The sequence below is a fragment of the Bicyclus anynana genome, chromosome 22 (genome assembly GCF_947172395.1).
Source record: "Bicyclus anynana chromosome 22, ilBicAnyn1.1, whole genome shotgun sequence".
NCBI lineage: Eukaryota > Metazoa > Arthropoda > Insecta > Lepidoptera > Nymphalidae > Bicyclus > Bicyclus anynana.
In genome coordinates, this window is record NC_069104.1 from 9,703,201 (window position 1) to 9,730,057 (window position 26,857).

Consider the following 26,857-nt stretch of genomic DNA (forward strand, 5'->3'; position numbering starts at 1 on the left):
TTCCCTGCCTCACATGTTCTCCATGCCCACACAAAAAAAAATTATAATAAACAATAATTACAACGCAAGACATTATTGCACAAAATGACTAACGCGACTGGCAGCGTGACGGTGTCTACGCTGCCAAACAAACAACTGAGCTCAAGTCATCAATACCCTCTTATTAATACAACACTGATACGTCCTGCGTGACTGTGGTATAGTTTAGGCTCCAATGTCATTTCATAAAAGGTATTAAACCACAGTCAATGCGACAAAACGAAAATGATGCTTGCTTTTTTATTTTATTAACTTTACTTTGAATGGATGTGAAAAAAATTAAACAAGAAAAATTTTCAAAAATATTTATTATGAATTTTCATAATCCTATAACATTCATCAGTTCATCAATCATATTTTAAACTTAAAAATATAGGAGTCAAAAGCTTGATCAATGTAAGCCATACTAACTAAATTTTAAACAGGTAAGTTAGCGCAAGTCATTAGGACTAGTTCAGACAAGGCGAAAATTCCGCGCAGCCATTTTAGTTTTTATATTTTTAAGTTAAACTGATTTCGCCGTGCATAAAATAGCCCATAAATTGTATATTTCATATATGTACTAGCAGACGCCCGCAAGTTCGTTTGCGTAAAATCTGTTTTTTTTAATCCGTGGATTATTCCGGAAAAATGTTCTGCTCCAAGGTTCACTTTATCTCAATACCAAATTATATTCAAATCGGATTAGTGGTTTAGCCGTGAAAAGGTTACATACAAACAGACTTCCTTCGCATTTATAATATTTGTATAGATATCGCCTCTATATATCGTTGACTACAAGAGGCTATTATTCAACTTAAAAAAATTTTTTTACAAGTATAATCTTTAATGTACTTGAAAAACACATTATTAGGTATTGACAAGAAATTTTTTTTAAAGTAAAAAAATTACCTCCTGCAAAATAGTAATATTAACCGACTTCAAAAAAGGAGGATGTTCTCAATTCAACGCGTATGTTTGTTACCTTATGGCTTCGTCATTTATTAACCAATTTTCATCAAGAATCATGATATTTTGCGTGTGATGTTTATCTAATTCTTTGGCACACTCTACATTCATTTTGAAGGATTTTAGCATGTACGTAGTCATAAGATTCGCCTTCGATAAAATAATGATGTAGAGTTATTTCCCTGTATTTTCATTACTAACTTACTGCGCATTTTGATGTTTTTAACTAGCCTGACCAAAAAAAAAATTCGCCATGAAACCATAGTTATTTTTTCTATTAGCATACTAAGACAACATGAAAAAAATAATAGTGGAATCGCTATTTATTTGTTTCCGGTCAGATATGAATACATAATTTCTGACTACATACTCGTAATTTTATTTTTACATGTCTTTTTTATCGTCACACTTTTTTAGGGTTAATAATATAGTTTAAATCAAAAAATCTAATAAAACAAGTATAAATGAAATATAAACAATACAAAACCGGTGTGGCACATTAAAACTGTTTAACTTATAGCATATTGTAAATATTTGTCTCTTTTCGCTTCTTTAATAAATATGCGGAGTGTCTTCCGCATTTTTTTCCATTATTTACAAATAGTCCTTGACTACAATTTCACCTGATGGTAAGTGATGATGCAATCTAAGATGAAATCGGACAACTTGTTAGAAGGATGAAAATCCACACCCCTTTCGGTTTCTACACGACATCGTACCGGAATGCTAAATCGCTTGGCGGTATGTCTTTGCCGGTAGGGTAACTAGCCACGGCCGAAGCCTCCCACCAGCCAGACTTGGACCAATTAAGTAAAACCTCAATCGGCCCAGCCGGGGACCGAACCCAGAACCTTAGACTTTTATATTGCAAGACATATAACGAATTAGGTATTTCGACCTAAATCTAGTGCTAAATTCTGTAAAGATATTAAAATGAGTTTTATAGACTTGAAAATTAAAACAGAATTAGTTTTTTTTAGTTTACCTGTTTTACTAATAATTATCATAATTATTAGCCAATATTAACAGCCCACTAGAGGGCCAAGCCTCCCTCTATTGAAGGGGATATCGAACTTAAACCCACCACGCTAATCTAATGCGTATTGGCGGGTTTACGGTGATGTTATGAATACTTAAATCTAAACATGAGCTACATATCAATATCTGTACAACTGTACATTAATTCCGGCCGCTCAGAGATTGCGTTTATGACAGATCGTCATCGAATGGGCGATGTAAATTCAAACTGGCGTACAAGGTTGTTGAACTGCGCTGTTTAATAAGGTTATGCTAACTGTTTGTCTTTGAGACAAAATAACGAGGCAATCGTAATTGAATACGTTTGTCACATTCAATCACGAATTGTCAGACACGCAATCTCTGAGCGGCCGGACTTTAACATGAAACTGTGATTTTGTACATTGCTTCACAATGTATTTGTATTTACATATTAATATTCATAAACAAACACATTAAAAATCCTCAGAGTAATTACATAAGGACTAGTATCGAACAATATTCCAATATTCATTTCCAATATATCGAGAAATACACCCAAATTCACGAACAATATTGCCTTTCATTAACCGACTTCAAAAAGGAGGAGGTTCTCAATTCGGTCGGTATTTTTTTTTTTTTTTTATGTTTTTAATCTTATACTAATAAATGGTAGAATCTTAACAAATATGGAACTGTCAAAAGTGCTTGTAAACTAACGACCGTTTTCAATAACCTACCCAAGATTATAGATTATATATTATATAGTAGCATTAGATCGTTGATCAAATACTTTGACAGACAAGTAACGTCTAGCGAGTCAGGTCCTTATGTAATTAGTCTGAGTAAACATCATAACACTGGGAAATATTTCACAAATAGGTACATAAAAGAAACTTAATATTTAAAATAAACTTAATACCTTATCGATAAAAAAATCCATTACTTGAATGTATATTCTTGTAAAAATTATTGTTTATATACTACACGACGGAATTCCAGAAGTAACATATAATTATATTCTTTATATATAACATATAATTATATTAGCCAGGGATCCGTAGAACATTTTGTACAACTGATTACTATCAAGTTAATTTTTCGTGAGTAGCTTCATCTCGATGAGACTATCAACTTTTTCATTTACGAAAATTCTCGATTCTGGTAGAGTAACTAGGAAATAAAATTTCTGAGCGTCAAAACGAAATAATGTACCACGCAATTTGTAGGACATTGTGGCTGTTAAGTTGTATAACTATTAATTAATAAACAGTAAAAAAAACATCTGGTTAATAACTTTGATAAACTACCCTCCTTTGATAACTTACAATAACGAATTTATTAAAAGTTATTACTAAGCAGCTGTATTTTTTAACTTGATTGTAATCAGTTGTAAAAAATGTTCTACGGATCCCGGACTTTAAGTAGTTACAGCAAAGGAAATTATACATTTTTTAGACATTGTGTATGTTACAACTTATTTCCAAAACATATAAGATTTAAAGTATTTTACATAATTATTATCATATTGATTATAATCTGAGTAAGTAAATAGTAAAATAGTGAGTAATATGAGTAGCAAGCTAAAAATGTATATAATATTTAAGATTTTTTACTATTAAAAATATATATATTTATTGACCATGTCACACTTCACACCGAACAGTCTTTTCCATTAATTTAATTAATTCGTTATTCTAAACATGCATAATTTTATTGCTTTGATCAAATAAGGCAACGTAAAAGCCTCGTGTGGACTAACCTTAAAATAAACACTGGCTTTTGAACATTACTTTATTTAATTTAATATATCTTAACCTAGGCTTAAATTAAAAAAAAAAAACAAAAAAAGAGATATGAAGGTATAGTGATTTTAAGGTGAATGCGTGTACTTTTATTGCGAGAGCCAACATTTTTATGGGAACTGTTTTCCATATGGAAACACCGGAAATGGAAATGGAAAAATCAGAATTCCATGGAATTAATAAATGGACTATAGGTGCTTGTCTAACATACGTGTATATTTAAAAGAAAAACATGATATCTGAAAGTATAACAAAATTAAATATAATTAATTATCATTTAGTACAATATACTGATTCAATAAATGCTTAATTCAAATAATACAAAGGAAGTCAAATGAAAAAGAGATTTTTCATTCTTATGTAAGTAGTAAATTATTTTTGTTTTAATTTGATTCATGCCAGAGAAGAAATAGAGATAGAGAGAAAGATAAAAGGTGAGCTTTATGGTTAAGTTATAGTTAAGTTATATTCTGGTTAAGTTGGTTTTGGCTATATGCTCCGGACCGAATTGTTTTTTTTTGGCCACGGCGGCCAATCTCAATTTGAGATTAACCATACTCGAACCCTGGACCTTATTGTCCGTAGCTGAACCAGATTCTTTAAAGACAGTGTTCATAAACGCGTTAGACCGTTGATCTTATACTGTGACAGAGGGGTAACGTCTAGCGAGGCAGGTCCCTTTGTAATTAGTCCGAGGCACTGGTAGAACATGCTTTCTACGTGAATACGCCCAAGTCAGTAGGCTCAACACGCGGCCAGGGCGGGAAGAGTGAAGTGGAACTGCTCGTCGGTGCACTGGTAGAGCGGGGCGCGCGCGCGAACGCCGCTCGCTGTTGGACGCTGCTTCGGGTCGTCTGACAGCATTAGCTTCAATACTTCCGTCTGGAAATAAAAATCATCATCAATCATCGTCATCGTCGTCATCTTTATCGTCGTCGTCGTCGTCATCGTCATCGCCGTCATCATCATCATCATCATCATCATAATCATCATCATCATCATCATCATCATCATCATCATCATCATCATCATCATCATCATCATCATCATCATCATCATCGTCGTTATCGTCGTCATCGTCATCATCATCATCAGTCATCGTCATCGTCGTCGTCGTCATCGTCGTCGTCATCATCATCAGCCTATTTTAATTTAACCGAAGACGGCATACAGAGCGGACACACTTAGGGTTAGTGGACGTTGGATAATGTTAAAAAATTATCCAAAGTCCAATGTTGATGTTTGATTACAACAATCAAACATCGATTGAATAGACAGTTTTTTAAACGCATTAGATCTTATAATTTGACAGAAAGGTAACATCTAGCGGGTCACGTTTTTAATTGTCTAAGGCTTATAGCTTATCATCGATAAATAAAAATACTTATTTATTAGTGTAATTTATATATTTAATTATTTACGAGTACTTTATAATTATATTTCCCCACTTTTCTTGTTCTACGTATCCATTTCTTTTGTTTACAACCTCTTCCACTGCAGGGTCACTGGCACTGGCAGAGATCTCATAAAGAGATAAGTTTTTCTTTCTTGTACACTGTTTTTCTTTTAACTTTTGTACAGGACTAATAAATAAATAAATATATATATAAAAAATATAATATATATCCTCACCTCATTAGGATAGCTCTGTTGGAAAACCTCAGGGTATTGGCCGTTCTTCAAGTGCATTAAACATGACACCCTTTCTGCCTCGGTACCGAATGGGTGAAGCAGCTCGAACAGAACCAGACCCAGGGAGTAGATGTCCACTTTGTAACTGTACGGACGACCTAGCAGTTGCTCCGGAGACATGTACAGGTGGGTACCTTGAATAAGACAAAAGCAAGTTAATTTGACGGCCCCGTGGCGCAGTGGGTAGTGATCCTGCTTTCTGCATCCACGGCCGTGGGTTCGATTCCCACAACTGGAAAATATTTGTGTGATGAGCATTGGTGTTTTCCAGTGTCTGTGTGTATTTATACATTATATAAGTATTTATATGTAGTATATAATTTTATATTAATATTATAATATCAACTGTCTTAGCACCCATAAGCTACTAACACAAGCTACTGTATGCTTACTTTGGGGCTAGATAGTGATGTGTATTGTATAAGTATATTTATTATTAAAAAAAAACAATGTAACAAGCAATTGTATACCATATTTACCTAGCAATAAGGTTAATTATAATATTTTCATAAATCTCACTTACTCTATGCGTTTGAAACGCGAAATCGTTTACTTCCTGCAAGTGGTACATGATAAACCATAGTGAACCTCATGTTGCTATAAATAAGGTACAATCTACCTTAACAATATCTCAAGTTAATCAATAGTGTAACAAGCTATTGTACACCTTATTTGCCTTACAATAAGGTTAATTATAATATTTTCATAAATCTCACTTACTCTATGCGTTTTAAACGCGAAATCGTTTACTTCCTGCAAGTGGTCCATGACAAGCCATAGTGAACCTGATGTTGCTATAGATAAGGTACAATCTACCTTAACAATATCTCACTCACTCGATATAATATGTGACTGGCCTAAGCATAGATCTCCTACGGGGAGTCCTTATTAAGTCATAGTGAACCTTATGATCCAATAAATAAGGTTGACTGTAACAATATCTCACCAACTCTATGCGTGTGACTCGCGAAACAGTTGACTATTTGCTGATCACGGTGTAGCAAGCTATTTTAAACCTTATTTAACTAGCAATATGGTTGATTGTAACATTTACATATCTCACCAACTCGATGCGTGTGACTGGCGTAAGCGTCGATCGCCTGCGGGTGATCCATAACAAGTCATAGTGAACCGTAAGCTCCTATAAATAAAGTTGATTGTAACAAATATCTCATCAACTCTATGCGTGTGGCTCGCGTACCCGTTGACTTCGTGCGAGTGGTTCATGATATGCCATAATGGACCTTATGTCTATAGCAATAAAGTTGATTGTAACAATAACTCTGGTGTAAATGTTGACCTCCTGCGGGGAGCTCCGTCCTGCGAGCTCTATGTTATGGTGGTGATGAGCCCGAAGAATATGTTGGTCACCAGTGTAACGAGCCAATGTGAAACCAAACCTCCTAGCAATAAGGTCCCCCACCTTCACTTTGCAGTTAAGCTCCAAGAATAAGTTGCTGGGCTTGAAGTCTCGGAGTATGAGTTGTCATGTTAAAGTATAACACCATGACAACCCACAGTGAACCTTATCCACCTAACAATACGGTTGATTGTAACATTTACACACATCTCACCAACTCGATCAGTGAGACTGCCGTTGATCTCCTACGGGTGATCCATGACAAGCCATAGCGAACCTTATGTTCTTATAAATAAGGTTGATTGTAACAATAACTCACCAACTCTATGCGTGTGACTCCCGTAAGCGTTGACCTCCTGCGGGGAGTCCCCGTCCTGCGAGCTCTCCGTCATGGTGGTGACGAGTCCAAAGTCCCCCACTTTGACCTTGCCATCGGGTGCAAAGAATATGTTGCTGGGCTTAAGGTCCCGGTGTATAAGACCCGCCAGGTGCACATATTCTACCGCTGATACTATCTGACTGAATAGGGTTTTGATCTGAAAAAAAAAAGTTATTGATGTAAACAACGAAAATTAATTACTTGTGACTAATATTGTGCTGTATTTGGATAAGGTCTACAAAAACACCATCGCAAATATTGCAATATTTTTAAAAACTGATTTGATTATCAAAAGGTTATAGGGAATAAACCTGCATACCTGCGAGAATTTTCTCAATTCTCTTTGTATGTGAAGTCTGCCAATTTGGGCCAACGTGGTGGATTTACCCCCAAAATAGCCATATATGGGTTGTTAATGATGAGTTGACCTTAAAAGATATCTACACAATGATGCAGACATTTTTTTAGAATTCCTAAAGGGCAATTTAATATTAAGTAATTTCTTCCTATTATTGTCCATTTTTTTCAATACGAAACGTAAGGAAGATCTCAAAAAGAACAATGTTTTTGCAACATTTTTCATTTTCAGTTTCCAATAAAGAAGAGCCAAGTTATCCAAAGTTACCTGGTCCCTCCTAAGGTCCCAGGTTCGGTTGCTCCGCAGCCAGTCGTGCAAGCTGTCCCGGCGGCACAGCTGCATCTGTATGTAGAGGTACATCTTGCTGCCGCCCGCCACGCCACTCTCCGTCGGCGTGCGGACACACATGTCCAACGACCAGTGCCGTGTGTGGCCCTTCTGAAATATCATTACAATCATTAGAGGCTATTACGTCATACGTATTAAATGTTTCGTATGACGTAATTTGTAAGTGAAAGTGACGTCATCTGCAAACGAAACTAGCTTATGATAGTCCTTATCATAAAGCAGGGTCATAAATATATATGTGAAAAAGAAACGGTCCTAGTACAGATCCTTGAGGGATCCCTATTTTTGCCAAAGACCCGATAGACCGCTTTCCATTGATATTTACTTTCTGAATTCCATTCATTAAATAGAAACACAATAATTTTAGGGTTTTATCAGTAATTTTGTAGTAATATAGTTTCCTGACCAATGTTTCATGTTTCACACAATCAAATGCTTTGAACAAGTCACAGACTATGACTATTACGATATAAGAACAGATACTATCCCTTGCAGTGGGCCATTAATAGATTGACGATAGCGATAGATATTGATAAACATGACGCAAAAAGTAAACCTACCTTCTTTTTCTTACTAAAACTGTCACTCTCTTTGATCTTGTCCAATATTTTATTAGACACATCCTTTCTCGCTTCTGAGAAGCCACTGGAATGCTCAGAAGGATTTTGCGAATTGGCGAATACTATGAAAGAGTCGTCGTTGTCTCCGCTCCCTACGTTCTTTGACAGCATGTGGGGGTTTGTGACGTCACTGTTGTGACGTTTCGTCGGCGTGGTCGACGTCAGGTGCGGGTCTTTGGACGCGTTCTCAGTGAACACTATGCTGAACGAGTCGTTGCAGCTTAACGATCTGTAATAAATGTAATATGTTCTTATTTTTATAGGAAAGGGAATGCCCGTCCCCAACCATGCATGTCCTACCCTAACCACCCGTCATTTTACTTATATCTACAAAAATCTTGATAATTTTACTATAATAATGGAAACGTTTGTTACAAAGTGTTACGACACTTTTTATTTTTAATTTGTCCCCAATGGGACAGGCAAAGATCGTTGACCATACAGCCTGACTTTTATATTTTTTGAAGACTTATGGTTGCTCTGTTTATTCGTTTGCATGTTTGTTAGGCAGGTTGGTAATAAAAAAAAAATATTATACAGCTTCAAATGTTCCTTCGCCACTTTGGTATAAACCGCCGAAATTTCTGAGCAAGAAGAGTGATGAAAAATGAAACATATTTTTAAATTAACAATTATTTAACCAGATCCAAATTGATACTTCACATTATCATCTCGTGCGACAGTAGGCCAGCGAGCGAGGATTGAACCACAACCTCTCCCAGTTAGTCCAGCCCCTTTACCATTGAGTTATTGAGGCTTGTTTATGATATGACTAGCGAGCCCGGTCAAGCTATGCTTTGACTTATTCCCTACTCCTATCCTATTTTACTCTCACCCTACCCATACCCTGTCCCTGCCCCTCTACCCCTTCCTTACACCTACTCTACCATACACCCACCCTACACATACCCTACCAAACTCTTACTCAACCTAACCCCTTCCCTACCCCGATCCTAAGTATCCTATGTCCTTCTCCTGATTCAAAAGTACCTTTCCACCAATTTTCAGCCAAATCATTTATTATAAGTGTTGTAACAAACCCGACTTCCTTTTATATATATAGATTGTTATATTTTATTAAAGGAAAATGCCAGATCCTGACCCAGTCCTCACTCGGAATTTTGCGGAAAATGATGTACTAAATATATTAAATTTTTAAATAATTGTTTTTTAATAAACCATTTTTACTGTTAAACTCCGGAATAAAAATCTGCCAAAAAAGTAATTATATCCATTACGTTATTTCCTCATAGCTGACATTGTTTACTTATTTTTTAAAAACCTTATTTCGACCTTGGGTTCGAGCCCTTTAGAGCGTTTTTAGTGCATTCTAATTATTTTATGTTCAAAATGTCTAGAATCCAGAACTGCGAAGTCAGATCAAAATGTAAAAATAAACTGTCATAACACTGTCAAACTATCAAAACTCGTAATAGACACCTCGGAATAATTTGAAAATAATAAAATCATCATCGTTTTTTTTAATGTATTGCATGTGCTAAGTGCTTCTGTATTTACAAAAAACCAATCACGACGCTTTATCGTTATCTACTTCATAATAAACTGCACATATACTTAACCTTGAAATCAAACTTCAACTTGGATTTATTTTCATACCCCTAGTTATAAAGGGTTAAAAGGTAATATTTGTTTAATAGTACAAAAAATCCAATAAAATGATATATAATATATTGTTGCGAATTATTTTTTTTAGTGGGTCAAACTTCTATACATTGTCTGGCACTGTCCTTTCAGTCATATTTAAACACAATAAATAAAATACTTACCGGGGCTTCCTAGGTTCTGCGAGTTTCTTGTCAAAGTCGAGAGCGTCGATACAGTCGTCTATAGACTTGGGCAGATTGAGTGTGACGCTGCCGCCCTTAGCGGGGGACTTCTCGGCCGGAGACGCGGGCGATGTGTAGTCTTCGGACATCACTGATGATGCACCACCTAATTCTCTATATACCAAAAGAATGGATGATATCATTATTTTTAGCAGACTCAGAAGTGGATTACAAAAATAAGAAAACCTATGTCGAACAAAGGTTATTCACAATATTTGTCAGGACACTTAATTAACAAATCAAACTGTGACCAAAATAAGACCCTAGAATGGCAGAGAATGACCTTGAGTCACGCAACTTGAGAATCTTGGAAAAATATTTAGCAATTTAAGCTAAATAAACAAGCTGGCTAAGTCTGCAAGGTAGTAAAATAGGATTTTTTAAAGTCCATACACGAAATCAATATAGTAAAAAAAATCAAATATTTTTCGTAATTTCAAATCTCCGAAAATTTAGTTTTTACTATCCCTTAACTTTTTCTTACTAGTTTAAATAATAAAACATATTTTTATGACCTCAAGGGCTAATCGAATAAATTAAAGAAAATGTTTAATTCTGTTAAAAAGAACTAGAAAAAAAACTTTTAAGGGGGGGGGAGTGCATTGCTTTGCCGCTTTGCCTAGCTTTGCCGCCCTGGGCCTATTAACTATTACAATAAACATCAAATCAATTGACAAAATGTCATCTACGATGATGATGGTGATTATCGATGATGATGATGATGATGATGATGATGATGATGATGATGATGATGATGATGATGGTGATGATCGATGATGACGATGATGATAATAATGATGATGATGATGATGATGATGATGATGATGATGATGATGATGATGATGATGATGATGATGATGATGAATGTTAATACCTCTATGATTACCTCATCCAGTAAGCGTCCCTCTGCTCCTGCCAATGCGGCGGCGGCTCTTCCAGCCACGCGTTGAAGTAGCGAACGATATGTTCGTGCTCCAATTTAGCAAGCGCACGCACTTCGCGCAACACTCGCTCGCGTTTCGATTCCCTGTAATACACCTCGTGATAAGTGGTCATCGATTATAACAGAGAGATACTGTCACAAGTTGCTCGATTGCTGGTGGTATTAACATTCATTATTTATGTTTGTGTGGAGGGCAACTATCAGTGTTGGTACATAAAAAAGAAGGTATTTGATGACTTCAGCTCAGTTGTTTGTTAGACAGCGTGGACACCGTCACGCTGCCAGTCGCATTAGCGATTTTGTTCAATGTTTTGTGTTGATCATAATTTTTTAAGTGTGGGCATAGGGGCAGGAAAGGTGAGTGTTTATGCATTCTGAAAGGATCCTTTAAACCTACTCCCAAGGTCACAAGTCCTGGGACCTGATATTATAAGAGCGAAAGTTTGTATTTTTTTTTGCAATTTTTTACAAGTTAGCCCTGGACTACTATCTCACTTGATGTTAAGTGATGATGCTGTCTTAGATGGAAGCGGGCTAACTTGTTAGAAGGAGGATGAAAATCCATACCCCCTTCGGTTTCTATACGAAATCGTACCGAAACGCTTGGCGGTACGTCTTTGTCGGTAGGGTGGTAACTAGCCACGGCTGAAACCTCCCACCAGCCTCTAAGCCTCTGTAAGTGTGCATGTTTATTACTCCTTACTAAGTGTGATGTGAAATGGAAATAGATTATACTCTGCATTAACACATAGGCACAGAATAACCGACGAATCTAGTGGGATTTGTGAAAAACAGACTTCTTTTTAACCGACTTCAAAAAGGAGGAGGTTCTCAATTCGGTCGGTATTTTTTTTATGTATGTACACCGATTACTCAAAGACGCTTGGACCGATTTCAAAAATTCTTTTTTTGTTTGAAACGGTATAGTCCCCATTTGGTCCCATTGCCATCATGTCAAGATCTGATGATGGAATCCTGGAGAAATTGAGGGGAACTTTCGAAAATTATATGGGTGTCTAGTGTGTTCGTAAATTTTTCCATTTAGTACTTTAAAGCGCTACAGTTTCGTGAAGGTTTAAAATCGATCTGATGATGGAGCCATAAAACAGACGAGGGAACTCCTCGGCGATTTACAGCAGTTACCTTGTGTTTGGGCTTGATTAATTTGTATTTATGAGAACTTTCCATATAGATAGGTTGTGACTGTCATTTAGGAGTTTGGTGATGAAGACCAAGGAAAATTAAGGGAACTCCTAAACAGTTTACAGTAACTACCTTGTGTTTGGCCTTGCTTAATTCGTATTGCTGAGAACTTTCTACCTAGATGAGTGGTGTCTGTTATTAGGGGTCTGATGATGAAGACCAAGGTCAATTAAGGGAACCCCTTAACGGTTTACGGTAACTACCTTGTGCTTGGGCTTGATTAATTTGTATTGCTGAGAATTTTGTACCAAGATGGGTTGTGACTGTCATTAGGGGTCTGATGTATTCGTTTGAGATGAAATTTTACACTAAAAATGGAAAAATAATAAAAATTTTAATAAAAAAAATACAACCGACTTCAAAACCTAAAAACGTACCCACTAAACTAAAAAGCGAAAAATAACATCATAATATGTTCTACCTGCTGATCAGTATGAAGGCGGTGCTTAGCCGGTGTTGTTTTTAGGTTTTGAAGTCGGTTGTATTTTTTTTATAAAATTTTACTAATAGTGAAACTCACCGCTTCGGCAAAGTGATCCTCTTCACAGCATACGAGCAATGATCGATATTGTTCTTCGCCTCAAAAACAACTCCAAACCCTCCTCTGCCCAAACACCTCAGAGGAGTAAAATCATTCTCATACCTCCCAGAATACTCCGTACCATTATTAGACGGAGGTCTTTCGTAATGCCTCTCTACGACTATATATTCCTGGTTTAAAGGCAATGGAGTGGGAGGTCTCAATTTGGGAGCAAAGAATCGCGGCCAAATCATCAAATTCATTAATAGGGCGGAACTGACAGCTATGAGGAGGACCTCCTTCCACCAGAACCATAGAGAATAGACGTGGACATGAACGTGGTGATGGTCGTTCGGTTGGTCATCACTATTGTTTGGTAAAACTATTTCGGGTCCGTCGAACGCGTCGTCGTCCACTTGGATTGCTTGGTCGCAGGTTTCTTGGAGGTAGAGGAAGAATCCCGTGTTGTCTGTGGCAAATGGTATTGGTTTTATTATCTATGGTTTGATTTATAAATGATGTATATGTATGTATGTATAATAAAAAATTGGAAACCGAGTGATTCTCTTAATGTAAAAAAGAAAATTAACAATCTTTAAAATTTTGTTTAGTTATAGGCTTCCTGATAAAAATATGTTTTATTTAAATAAAAAACCGTTCAAATATTAGATTAAATAATACAATTTAAATAGTTTTTAAATACATGGATTAACAGTTTCTAATTTTTTAAATAGATGATAGGGATTTATTCGATGGTACCTATTAACTTAGATAGATAGTTGGATGGATGGATAAATGATCAAAAGAATAAATGGTTACATAATGTTTTTGCTTTCAGTGGTAGAGAAAGACATTTTACTGTTTTAATTACTCATCATTAGGCCAAAGATGAGCACTATGACATCTCTGAAAATGTGAGAAAGACAAATGTCGACCAATTGAATCGAAAATAACAATGCAATAAAAATCTTTTATTGTATTGGATGAAATACAATAGACTGATAGACAATGTCTTTTCCTCTTTAGCAGACAGCAGTTGACATATGCTAGGCAAAAAAAAAATCAAGTAAATATGTAAGTTGTTTTGCTATACCTTTTTTCCCAAAGTTCCCATGTAAGGCAACAGCAGACAGGTCATTAGACTCTACGTCCCGCGGCGGCAGCAATGCTGTGTCAGTCTCGGTGAGCATGGGCGTGGATTGCTTCAGTTTCCATGGCAACGGCTTCGTTGACACCGCTGTGTCCATCTTCTGTGAGTATAGCACGCTCTCTTGGATGTATAGCTGGAAAAAATAATAATCTGTAGGCTTGATACAAGAGAAAGACAATATTATCGACCAATAGAGGTGGAATCGAAAATATCGTTGTCCCTTTCGAGACGAAAGTGAGAGCGATGTAAGGACAATATTAGTAATAAGCACCTATTAATATATAAACTGGTAAGGCATTTATCCAAAGTTGTCAAGAAAGAACAATGAAACAGTTTTTCTGGAAAGAACTTAATTTTTCTAACGCCAGTAATAGTTGGCAAGTAATAATACTTTTTAAATGAATAAAGTAATAAAATGTAAAAGTATATTGCACAGATAATCTATGCTAATATTTGGTGTTAAATTAATTAGGTTATTTCGAAGACTAGGACGTGGTTTTACCCTAAAATAGCCCTGATTTTTTCTGAATAGGTAGGTAAGGTAGGTATCTGGAAGGTGTATAAAAGGGGGTAATTTTACCTGTGTCTCATGAACCCCTAGATACAGCGAGGGTACGGAGGGGTTTGCCTCGGCGATGGCCTGCGCGGCCTCCCACAGTACGTCCATATGTTCTAACAGTCCTCCTTGCAGCCTCCACATATTCGACACCGGCGCATCTAGCTGCATGTTAGAGAAAGCGAAGATGATATATCACCACCCGAACTGGGTCCTAACTGAAAATCAGTGCTGCATACTTTTTTTATTGAAAGTATGCGGCAAAATGCTGAGTTGGGGCCTTTTTCTAGGTTGTGCCACATATTACAGGGCATTCTTTAGTGCTCCACTGTTTGAGTGGACAGTTAAGACATAATATGTTATAATCTAGATTTAATGTGATATGTGGCATTACTTAAAAATAAATATCTTTTCTTTCTTTCTTTCTATATATTATGTCTCCCATCTGTTATGCAGATGGAGATATACTAAATTAATTAAAATAAAATATTAAAATAACTAATGATAGTAAAGTGAAAAGATTAAGATTAAGAGGACTTACGGATATTATTAATATTATATAAAAATTATTAAAAACGCCTATTAATATGTTTTTTTTAATTATTTAATATATATAATAGATATATGAAGGATATGACCTCTGGGATTCTGGAGGGTGTTGGTTTGAATCCGGTCCGGGGCATACACATCCATCTTTTCACTTACGTGTGTGAAGTCTTCCAATTCGCAATGGGCCAGTGTGGTGGACTATTTGGCCTAACCCCTCTAATTCTGAGAGGAGACTTATGCTCAACAGTATGCTGAATATGGGTTGATATCATCCATCATGATGATTACAAATGTCGACATTTCTGTTTAAGACAAGAACAATAATAAAGTATTACCTTACGTTGCCACAAGGGTAGTTTAGAGTCGGTCGTCCTCACGGCAACGACCCCCTCTGGCATGGCGAGGGCTATCGCGACAGGGCTGGGCGGCCCGCTGGTGCCCGCGCACTCTCTGCGACTTAGCGCCATTTGGTGTTCTGCTACGCTGAAGTTCCATCTAAGGGAAAAATGTAAAGTCAGCCATCCCAGGCAATACAAACACAGCGTCTTTGCCTTTATCTACGTGGGTCCTACGTGGGTACGTAGACGGACTGATTCACTCAGGCCAATTCACCCTGATTGGCCGTCTAAGCCGAGGTCCGAGTCTCACAGGAGACGCACTAAGAGAGTCGTTCCGCCTTCGGGTCTCATCAGGCGACCCTGCGCTCGCCCAAATCTTGACGCTCGGTGACGCTCAGTGCAACACGGAGCCTACGACACTTACCCAAACAGAAAAAAAGAGGGAACCAGTGGTGGGGCCAGACAAAATTTGTTTTAACAATTTATGCACGATTTTTCGACACAGAAGCTTCTTATTTATATATTTCATTGCTAGTTTATTGTAACCGTAATACAGTAAATTATGATTTTATTCAAACATGGAAAATAATTCCACAACTCACTTTTCCACACTGCACTAAGATATATAAGATATTTCATATACAGTTTATCCTCAGTATTAGAACATCAGAACCTACTTAAATATTAAAACATGGAGAATGATTCCAGAACTCACTTTCGTTCGTCCGTTCCGGTTCGGATCGTGAATCCAAAGCCCGCACAAAATAGGAATTCCCCTTCAGTATTAGAACATCACTACCTAATCAAACGTGATAATTCTAGAACTCACTTTTCGATATCGGAGCGTCTATCCTAAACCCACACAGGATGATTTTTCTCCAACAGACATCACAGAACATCACTACCTAATCAAAAGTGGAAAATTCCAGAACTCACTTTTCTGCACCGAAGCGTGGATCCACAACCCACTCAAAAATCGGACTTTATCTTCAGTATAAGAACATCACTACCTAATATGGAAAATTCCAGAACTCACTTTTCCGTACCGGAGCGTGGATCCAAAGCTCGCACGATGTTGGAATTCCTCCGCAGTATGAGAACATCGCGGCCCGCGCTGGCAGTTTGCTGCTCGCTATTGCAACCGCTAGAGCTGCACTCGTATATGATTTTGCCGCTGTGCGCATCGACGCCTATCCATAAGGTTTCTCTGGCACCTGCCAAAATAAGTATAGATACAAATGAAGCTTTTCTATTCTTTAGGATGTTATGTTGGTGCTTATGGCTTAAGTAAATAAATATTTATTCAGAATCATACTTCGATTTGTTTTCTGAATGTATAAGTGTATGCTCCTTAATGGGATCTCAGAAGCAGAAGAGGCGGCATGACTCTCTAAGGTCATCTCCTCTGAGTCTCTGAACTCGGCTTAGAGGGCCATTTTGGAAGGGTGTTTTGGCCTGAGTGTATCAGTCCGGGCGCCCCCGATATCTTGGGTTAAAAAACCCACGTCCAGGTGACGGCAACATTTGTGTAAATCTATACTAATCTATACTAATATTATAAAGAGGTAAAGATTGTAAGTTTGTAAGTTTGTCACATTTTTTAAATGGGGTAATCTTCGGAACTACTGGTCCGATTTTAAAAATTCTTTCACCAGTAGAATGCTACATTATCGGGGAGTGCTATAGGCTATATTTTATATTGGTACCATATATATTAGCCGAGTTATCACAGTTTTTGTCATACAGGTCGGACTGAAAATCCTCTTAAACAGACTTATTCGCATGCGCTGCCTTAACTATTGAGTAAAATTGAAAATAATGTATAGAGACTTTATGTATCTTTAAAAGTTCTACAAAAAAGTCCGCGACACCATATATCTATCTTCAATATATTAGCAGATATAGTACCTTTTGTGTTTTAAAAATTATTAATTTTATATACTTAGGTTTACGTCATTATTTATACAACTAAACTTTAATCCTTATTAAAATAAATTATTTAATAATCACAAGGATATTATGGAGATAAGATTTGCCCTTTACAGTATGTTAATTACTTAAATAGTTTAAGTTTAGTTTCGGAGATAATACAAAATTTCTAAAAGACGCAGAAATTCCGCTACATGACGCCCGGCGCTTTCATTTACGTAGTTCCCGTTCCCGTGTGAATATGGGGATCAAACATAGCCTATGACACTCGCAAATAACGTAGCTTTCTATTAGTAAAACTATTTTCCAAATCGGTCCAGTAGATCCAGAGATTACCTCCTACAACCACACGAACTTTACCTCTTTATATTATTAGCATAGAAGTCTCTATTTCTCTTGGTCATACCACCACTCTCGAAGGACTGAACCGATTTTGCTAAGGGTAGGAGTAAGATAGAGGGTACGGGTAGGGAAGCGTAGGGGTAGTGTAGGGGTAGGGTAGGATTAGTGCCGGGTTAAGGGTAGTGGTAGGGTAGGGTAGTGGTAGGGTAAAGGTACGGGTAGGATAGGGAAGTGGTAGGGTAGGGGTAGGATAGGCGTGAGATACGGGTACGGGTGGAATAGGGGTAGGAAAGGGATAGGGTACGGGGAGGGTAGGGGTAGGATGGGGGTAGGGTGTAGGTAATGTAGGGGTAGGGTAGGGGTAGGTTTGGGGTAGGGTAGGGGTAGGGTGGGGGTAGGGGTAGGGTAGGGTACGGTAGGGGTAGGGTAGATATAGGAGTTGGGTAGGGTAGGGTAGGGGTAGTAGTAAAGTTGACATCGAAATTTATGCGGACGAAGTCGCGGGCGTCCGCTAGTATGTAATATTCATGGTGAGTTGGGCATTAATTATTATAGCGAACCCTCCGCGTGGCGGTGGGCCGTTTTCTTTCCAAGGCATTTATCAGACTTCGGTTCGAAAAAAATTACAACCTAAGACCCTCTTTTCGCAATAGATCAGCCAACTACTGGTAAAGGCTTGCAACTACACCTCTTAACCATAACACTGATGCAATATATATACGCGTCTTCACCGAGGACGAGGTCCTCTATATTATATAACGTATAACGACGTGCGGGCTTCATTCTCGGGTATCTCGAGCACGTCAGACCTAATACACTCAGGCCAAATTTCCCGAACGACCCTCTAAGCCAAGGTTCGACTAGACCCACTTAGGGAGTCGTTCCTATATCTTCTGCAGTGCTATTCTGTTACGATGTTTTTATAATTCGACAGTGTGTATGACATTTCAAACCATTTCTCTCTTCCTAATACTATACTATAAATAGAGAGAGATATCAAAACTTCGTTACAGAATAGCGCCTCAGTTTCTGTAATCGCTGGTTTTAAGATCCCAGTGACGCCCCTAAAGTCTCATTAAAAAAAAACAAAGAATGCCCCTGCCGCCCTTTGCACTTTTCCTGTTGTCTTCTAGCATTCTTCTGTACTATGCAAGCGAGATGTTAAGTTAAATAGTTAATTTATATCGACAGATCGACATGATCGACCGAGGTGCAATAAATTTGGGATTATCTTAAACATTTTATACAATTCACATTTTTATTGACGACAAAACACCTTTGCTATAATGAATAATGTGATGATAAGATAACACCAGTAGGTAAACAAATCCATTGTATTACTTTGATATAATTAATTGCATGGCTTGAATATAATTTTCATCACTATTGACCTATTTCAACAAACGAATTTTCAGGAAGGTCTGTCTATGTAGGGGGCACATATACAGGCCTTCTCCTTTATAGGAAAGGGGAGGTGATATGCAGCTTACACTGCTCCCAATGGCGTGCATAAGGTTTTAAGTAGAGTATGCACTATAAGCAAAATAAGGGATAATATCCTTATTATTGTTTATATTGATCCTTTAGATCCAGATCTACTGGACCAATTTTGAAAATTCTTTAACCAATAACCAATAAGCCACATTATTAATAGGCCTCGATACCCTTGTAATTTGTTGTATCATTAACCGACTTCAAAAAGGAGGAGGTTCTCAATTCGGTCGGTATTATTATGTATGTACACCGATTACTCGAAGACGCCTGGACCGATTTCAAAAATTCTTTTTTTGTTTGAAACGGTCCCCATTTATTTTTCGCTTTTTAGTTTAGTGGGTACGTTTTTAGGTTTTGAAGTCGGTTGTATTTTTTTATTAAAATTTTTATAAGACCTACAGAACAAAATTAGGCAAATTTTCAATTTTCAATTTGTCAGGTATCGGACTTATACAATGAGTGTGTGAAACATCAAAAGGATATAGATTTATTCCACAATAATCTCAACAATTATAAGCGCTCAGTAACTAATGTATTAAATGCCAATACTTAATATTATTTGACATCCAATAATAATTGACATGTAATAATAGTAATAACATAATTGTACTGTAATGTTTAATACTGTAATTTTTAGATATCATTTTCTTGTTTTTTAACCGACTTCCAAAAAGGAGGAGGTTCTACGTTCGGCTGTATGTATGTTTTTTTTTTTTTATGTATGTCCAGCGATAATTCCGTCAATTATGGACCGATTTTGAAAATTCTTTTTTTGTTTTGTAGGGTTTACTTCCAGGGTGGTCCCATTTTTTTCATGTCAGGATCTGATGATGGCATCCTGGAGAAATTGAGGGGAACTTTCGAAAGTTGTAGAGACGGCTAGTACGTTTGTTAGTGTTTCCATAAGGTATTTTAAACCACTACAACTTTATGAAGGTTTGGAGTTGGTCTGATGATGGAGCCGAAACACAGACGATGGAACTCGTCAAGGATTTACAGCAGTCACCTTTTGTTTGGGCTTGATTAATTTGTATTGATGAGTACTTTCCACCTATATGGGTTGTGACTGTATTAAGGGTCTGGTGATGAAGACGAGGGACAGTGAAGAGAACTCCTCGACGGTTCACAGTAGTTACCTTGTGTTTGGACTTGATAAATTTGTATTGATGAGAACTTTCCACCTAGATGGATTGTGACTGTATTAAGGGTCTGATGATGAAGACGAGGGACAGTGAAGAGAACTCCTCGACGGTTCACAGTAGCTACCTTGTGTTTGGACTTGATAAATTTGTATTGATGAGAACTTTCCACCTAGATGGATTGCGACTGTATTAAGGGTCTGGTGATGAAGACGAAGCACAGTGAAGAGAACTCCTCGACGGCTCACAGTAGCTATCTTGTGTTTGGACTTGATAATTTTGTATTGATAAGAACTTTCCACTTAGATAGGTTGTGACTGTACACACGCAGTTGGTATGCTAACACTAAAAATAAAAAAATAAAAATTTTAATAAAAAAAATTCAACCGACTTCCAACTCAAAAAATAACTTTAACTAAAAAGCAAAAAATAACATCCTACCTATGTGCTACCTTGTGATCAGTTTGAAGGCGGTGCCAAGCCAGTGTCGTGTTTTAATTAAAGCTGTTTCTGGAATAACCACAGAAATTTTGTAGCTTAAACGTATTTAATTAAAACATCACTGGCTTGGCATCGGCTTCAAATTGATCAGAAGGTAGCACATAGGTAGGATGTTATTTTTTGCTTTTTAGTTAAAGTTATTTTTTGAGTTGGAAGTCGGTTGAATTTTTTTTATTAAAATTTTTATTTTTTTATTTTTTCCTTCCTTATTGGTTATCCTAATAAAATAAATAAATAGTCATCTCGCAAAATCCGTTCTCAGCGGACTCTAATAACTATAATATTTGTAAGTCAAGCGGCTTTCGATATCTCGTGATGAGAGACCTTTTGTTTTTTAAGAAGAAGAAAAAGAAACTTACCAGCTATAACCAAGTCTTCAGAGTATTTGAACGAGGAAGACAGCAGCTGTTCAGCGTTGAATGGCAAAGGCTCGATCGAGTCTCCGCTGAGACTGTATAGACTGCCGCGCAGTGACGGCACTAGGCGTACCCACTTCCCACTTGATGTGAGCTGGAAACAAACAGAATAACTAGAAATATTTCACTTTAGGCTCACAGTTGAGCACGAGTCTCTTCTCAAAATGAGAGGGGTTAGGTCAATAGTCCACCACGCTGGTCCAATGCGGATTGGCAGACTTCACACACGTAGAGAACTAGGAGAGTTTATTCTTCGTTTGAGACACGTAATATTTAATTTCTTAAAATGCACATAATTAAATTGTTGGAGGACCTACGCCCCACGAATCGAAGGCGGAGACGAATATCTTAGCATTCCATGGATTCACCGTGCGGGTGCCGGGTCCATCGCGTGGTAGAGAAAAACTCCGAGCAGAGTCAAGAGTATTTGTGACTACAGGATGTAGGGTTAAGGAATTCCATGACGTTCGATCAACACTCCCCGATCTCTGCTCGTGTTGTTCTCCCTGCTTAGCCAAATTTGGTAAGATCCTATTAGAGCAGCTTTTGGATACTCGTTCCAATATAGAACTAGTTGCACTTCTAGAGAGGCTAAGGTCTTAGAGATTTTGCTGGTAATCCTCTCGCACCTACTTCTAAGGCGTACAGATCATATCCACTGGGCTGTCACGTAAGTATATGTAAATATAGGTCAGAGTTAAATGTCATATATCTGGTTGTTGCCCAGAAACTCACCAATAAACAATCTTGTAAACTACGTATCGATTGATATCAGGTATTAATTATAATGACCGATACCGACGGTTAATCATGCCCTACAAGATAAAGATACAAGGCTAAAACCTCCAAATTAAGTCATCAACCAAGGACATTTTACGACAATATTTTTCATTATGTCTAACGAGTCCTGCCATTTTTTTTCGTTGGCCGGCACTTTCAAAAAGCGCCCAAAAATGTATGGGGAGTGAATGATCTCCTTTACAGAAAATAATTTTGTTGGTGAATACGGGAATTAAATTAAATACTCGAGATGTCATCCGCTGCCAGTGAAATATTATGGAAACTGCAATTTGTGTGTCAGCGCTATTAGAATTTAACAAAATACTCGACATTACGAGTTTTGCGGATGTATGTTGTCGATTCGAAATTTTTATCTTTTCATGTTTTATTATTCAAGTAAAATTTCGATCGAGTGTACCATACCCCTTGACGAAATTATTAATATAGATAATACACGCCGCCATTACACCATTGTTTCTATTTTTGACCGATATGAATGATATTTTGTGTGCATATCGTAGGGTAGGTCTGAGAATCAGCCAACGCTTATTTTCATACCCCTATAGGGATAGGGAAGGTGTATGGAAGAAGTATCGTAGGGGTAGGTTAGAGGTAGGTACTAATACTCAGTAGGGGTAGGCTAGTGCTAGTAACCCAAAATTTTGATACTAATAATATGGCAAAACATTGTTTGTCAGCTAGTAAGACTTATGAACTTACCAACAAAACAATCGAATGCGCTTTGACGTCATTGATATGAATTCAAGAATGCTGATAGATTTTTTTAAATAATATTTATTAATATGAATCAAGAGTCATAGATTGTACAAATGAAAGTTAAGAAAGACTTTTGTTTACCTCACTGTATTCAGAAACATGTAATTTATCTGAATTTTCTAATCTAAAAAAAAAAAATTCGATCTCAGAATACTCATGATTTCAATTTGGAATTGAGAGAACGCAAGATCTACAATGAATCTTCTTTGTCAGGCCGCTCCATATTCTTCAGCAAATTTACGATGTAAACGTGACTAAAACCAGATATTCGTTAATTGATTAAGTAAGATTTGATGTGTCCAAAGAACAAAAACAATGGACAAAAAGTCCAAAAAATTACCAAAGTAAAAGTTCCGAGTTAAAAATGTCATATTAGAGAAGCCTTTTAGATAGGATGATTCATACCCACATAATAGTACTACGCGAGCGAAAGCAATGCAAGTAAATACGTTTAAAATAAAACTGGTTAGGTGACTCACTTGTTGGAATTTTAAATTAACTTAGCACTTTACAATACTTATCACATATCCTTCTAGAGAAAACCTATTTACCTACACATTTTAATGTGATTATGTAAATCATTTCAACATTATCACTGAGATATTTTTTCGTAAACAAGATGAAACAGGTTTTTGGTTTACTTGAGGAAAAGTTTTCACTAAAACACACTGCCTATAATAGATAATCTTACTAGGTACGCAAAATCATTTGAAACTTCGTTTCATTAGAGCTTTTATATATACAGATACACTAGTTTTTGTTTTATTTAAAAATATCAAATAGTTATGATTTTCCATGCAATCCAAGTTTGCGTAAATATCGACTCCCGCTAACGGTCGCGATATTGTACGTGACGTCATCATACAACATTTGCTCACCTGTTAAAGGCAATTTCGTACTTCTGACTTACCTACTGACGAACTAATGGGTAAAATTGAATTTTTTTTTTGTGTTGAAAAGCACATTTATCGGGGAAGGCTATAAGCTACATTACATCAAGCTACGACCAATAGGAGCAAAGCACCGATCAAAAATGTGGCCAAAACGGGAAAAATAATGTTCGGTCGTCGGCTAGTCTTCTTCTTAATTATGCGAAAGGTCATTCTCACGAAATTTCGATAACCGCTTTACGTACAAAGATGAAATTTGGCAGGGAGGTAGTCTATAGTTAGTAGGTATCTGCTAATAATGGATTTTGCGATAGGGACGGATTAAAGAGGTCTAGAGGCTCTCACAAGTTTGTATGAAAGTCCTTGATTTTTTTATGCTACAAACTTGAAATTTGGCAGGGAGGTAGTAAACAGTTTAACAGAGTTAGTGTATGTTTGGATTGAATGGATTTTGCGATAGTTTTTGTTTTCAACGGAGAATACAGAAAGCTAACATTTAAAAATAGTAAACATTATCCATTGCCTTATTGGTAAATACAGTGTTTGATTGTGAATTTATTTGCGGCGCTTTTGGAACCGTATTTCAAATCCTCCTTATAGAGGATGGGTTAGGGAGCTTGGAAACTTTAACCCACCTTGCTGCTCCCATGCGAATTGGCGGGCTTATGATGATGATGATGACAATGATCTATTTTTCGATCACTAATAAATGTTAATGATAATGATCAGAACCAGGACCAGGCTCTCTGAGGGGGTAGGTAAGTCCACCACAATCCGGGTAGATCATCATAAGCCCGCCAATTCGCATTGGAGCAGCAAGGTGGGTTAAAGTTTAGCAATGTCGATGCTAATGCTCCCGAGGGGTAACTTTTTGCTGCGTGCAAAATAAGCGAAGTTTGATAAATACCTTAAGTAATCATTTATTATGCAAAGTAGAAAATTTGGACATAGTAAATCTCTGTACCAGACAACAGACATTTTATTATCAGAAAGCACCCTCTTCTATCTTGATATCTCTTCTATAATCTTGATAGACGGACAGAGGGGCTCTGTCCGTCTATCGAGATTATAATTATGATGAAAATTTAAAACAAGCCTACCTCAACATGGTGTAAATTAGATGAAAGCAATGGCTGGGTTTCCAATGCCCAAACTTTGATTCCATTTTCTGTAGAGAATGCTGTGACTCTTCCATCAAGTGTGCTTACTATCACCAAACTGCAAATATAATGGAATAACAACTGTAGGAGTGTACACACACAAAACTGTAAAAGTGGGTACAACAATAGTCCACTGGGTGGGGACCGTACCAACATCTCTTGGTGATAAGTTTAGTCCCTTTACTGAGCTATTGAGACTACTGTGCAGCTATTAACAACTCTTCTGGGATATGTTTGAGTATGCAGCATAGCAAATGCCTTGTCAGTCCAGTTGAGAAGTTAATGATGTCCCCCCACTCAGTAGCATGCACTTACAATAGATCCAAAAAGGCACTGTCTACCCTAGAGATTCATAACAAAGCTGGATTAGAGAAAGAAATTTCTAACGCGTAAATAGTGCCTTCTCTAGTTAAAACCCTTGTGCACGCCATTGCCCCCACTACCTCAAAAAACTTGTTAAGCCATTGGTTCTGGACATTATAATTATCATCTGATATTGATTATCAAAACATTATCCCTCTAAGTCTACCACAACACACACCACAAGCATTGGAGTAGAAGCGGGGTTCAAGCTATATATTTCCTCTCCTATAATGAGAGACACCTTGCCCTGTAGTTAGAAATATGTTACAACATTTTCAGAGCAGAAAGGATGTTTGGTGCATACTATACTATTCTACAGCCTTTCTTGATAAGTACTCTTTACCAACAAACAAATTAAAAATGAGGGTATAAATCACTAGTCATTTCACACCTCATAATTATAATTAATTTGCTCTGAAATTAATGAAAATAAATTTGATTAATAAGCTTAGAACAATTAGATTTAATATATTTTACTTATATAACATTTTATAAACAAACCATACATAATTTCCTACCTTCATTTCTAACTTATTTGTTGGTAAACAGTATTCATCAAGAAAGGCTTTAGTATAGTTTAAGTATTTAATTTTAAATACAGTAGTGATTGACTAAAATAATATTAATTTTCAGCAACAGAATAAATACACATTAAAAATATGTCATGCATTATGTAAATGTATGCTTGGTTTATAAATAGTTTTAGAGTAAAATTAGCCTTGATTCAATTCAATTAACAGGTGTATTTGTTGTAAACAAGCAACTAGCATACAATGGACACAATTTGCATGCTTAACAATTATAAATTTAGGTTTAGAGATATGGTATCAAGGTCATAATAGATAGGATTATGTTTATCAAAACTTTTCCAGAAAACTATTTTAAATACCAGAAAATCAGGACCAAACATGTTTTAACATGTTCAAATTTTGAACAGGTTCATACCACATTATATGCGAATACAAAATAATAGCTTTCTACGCTAATACAATGCAAAATGCAAACAATATTTGTTTACAAATCTTATGTACACTTTTAGCAGGATTTTTGAAGTCTATTTCATTAGTTATTTGTTCAGAGTATGTGACAGTTTGTACGTAAAAATTGGAACAGAAGTTAAAAATTAGCTTACTCTTTATAGCCAGGTGCATCTTTTGCGGTGTGAGGATTACAGAATGGTAATTTCGGAATCGTATCAGGTAGAACGTAAGACACAAAACAAGTAAGCACAAATGCCGCTTTCATAGCAATCATCCGCCAATACCACGCCGACATATTATTATTGCAAAATTATATGTGCACATCGCAAAACCCTAAAGATGGGTGTTTATTTATTTATTATGAAACTTTAGCTCAAAATTACGATTTTAAAAACGACACAACAGACGACAACCGTGAACCAAGTTCCACGTAAA

At 36.7% G+C, this 26,857-nt stretch overlaps 1 protein-coding gene across 2 annotated transcripts; it reads right to left on the reverse strand.

Annotated features, from left to right (window-relative positions):
• Positions 1 to 330: 330 nt before the first annotated feature.
• On the reverse strand, positions 331 to 26,852 carry LOC112053855 (eukaryotic translation initiation factor 2-alpha kinase). 2 transcript variants are annotated; one of them, XM_024093442.2, is made up of 15 exons: positions 26,575 to 26,852; positions 25,020 to 25,137; positions 21,416 to 21,566; positions 16,688 to 16,865; positions 15,649 to 15,808; positions 14,789 to 14,929; positions 14,152 to 14,341; positions 13,059 to 13,527; positions 11,279 to 11,419; positions 10,333 to 10,506; positions 8,486 to 8,765; positions 7,845 to 8,015; positions 7,160 to 7,376; positions 5,421 to 5,614; positions 331 to 4,670 (listed from the first exon to the last, which is right to left on the reverse strand). In XM_024093442.2, the coding sequence occupies exons 1-15, from the start codon at positions 26,715 to 26,717 to the stop codon at positions 4,533 to 4,535; spliced, it is 2,865 nt and encodes a 954-aa protein (XP_023949210.2). In that variant the 5' UTR covers positions 26,718 to 26,852; the 3' UTR covers positions 331 to 4,532. The 2 variants fall into 2 exon arrangements, with proteins under 2 accessions (XP_023949210.2, XP_023949209.2); XM_024093441.2 differs by having other exon boundaries at positions 8,486 to 8,774.
• Between the last annotated feature and the right edge of the window lie 5 nt (positions 26,853 to 26,857).

What these genes read in the sequence shown, in the direction of transcription:
- LOC112053855 (XM_024093441.2), bottom strand. Translation starts at nt 26,717, where the DNA reads ATGTCGGCGTGGTATTGGCGGATGATTGCTATGAAAGCGGCATTTGTG. An exon ending in TAGGGGTTCATGAGACACAG is followed by an intron (nt 14,342 to 14,788) that starts GTAAAATTACCC and finishes TATTTTTTCCAG; the next exon opens with CTATACATCCAAGAGAGCGT. An exon ending in AGGGACGCTTACTGGATGAG is followed by an intron (nt 10,507 to 11,278) that starts GTAATCATAGAG and finishes TTTGGTATATAG; the next exon opens with AGAATTAGGTGGTGCATCAT.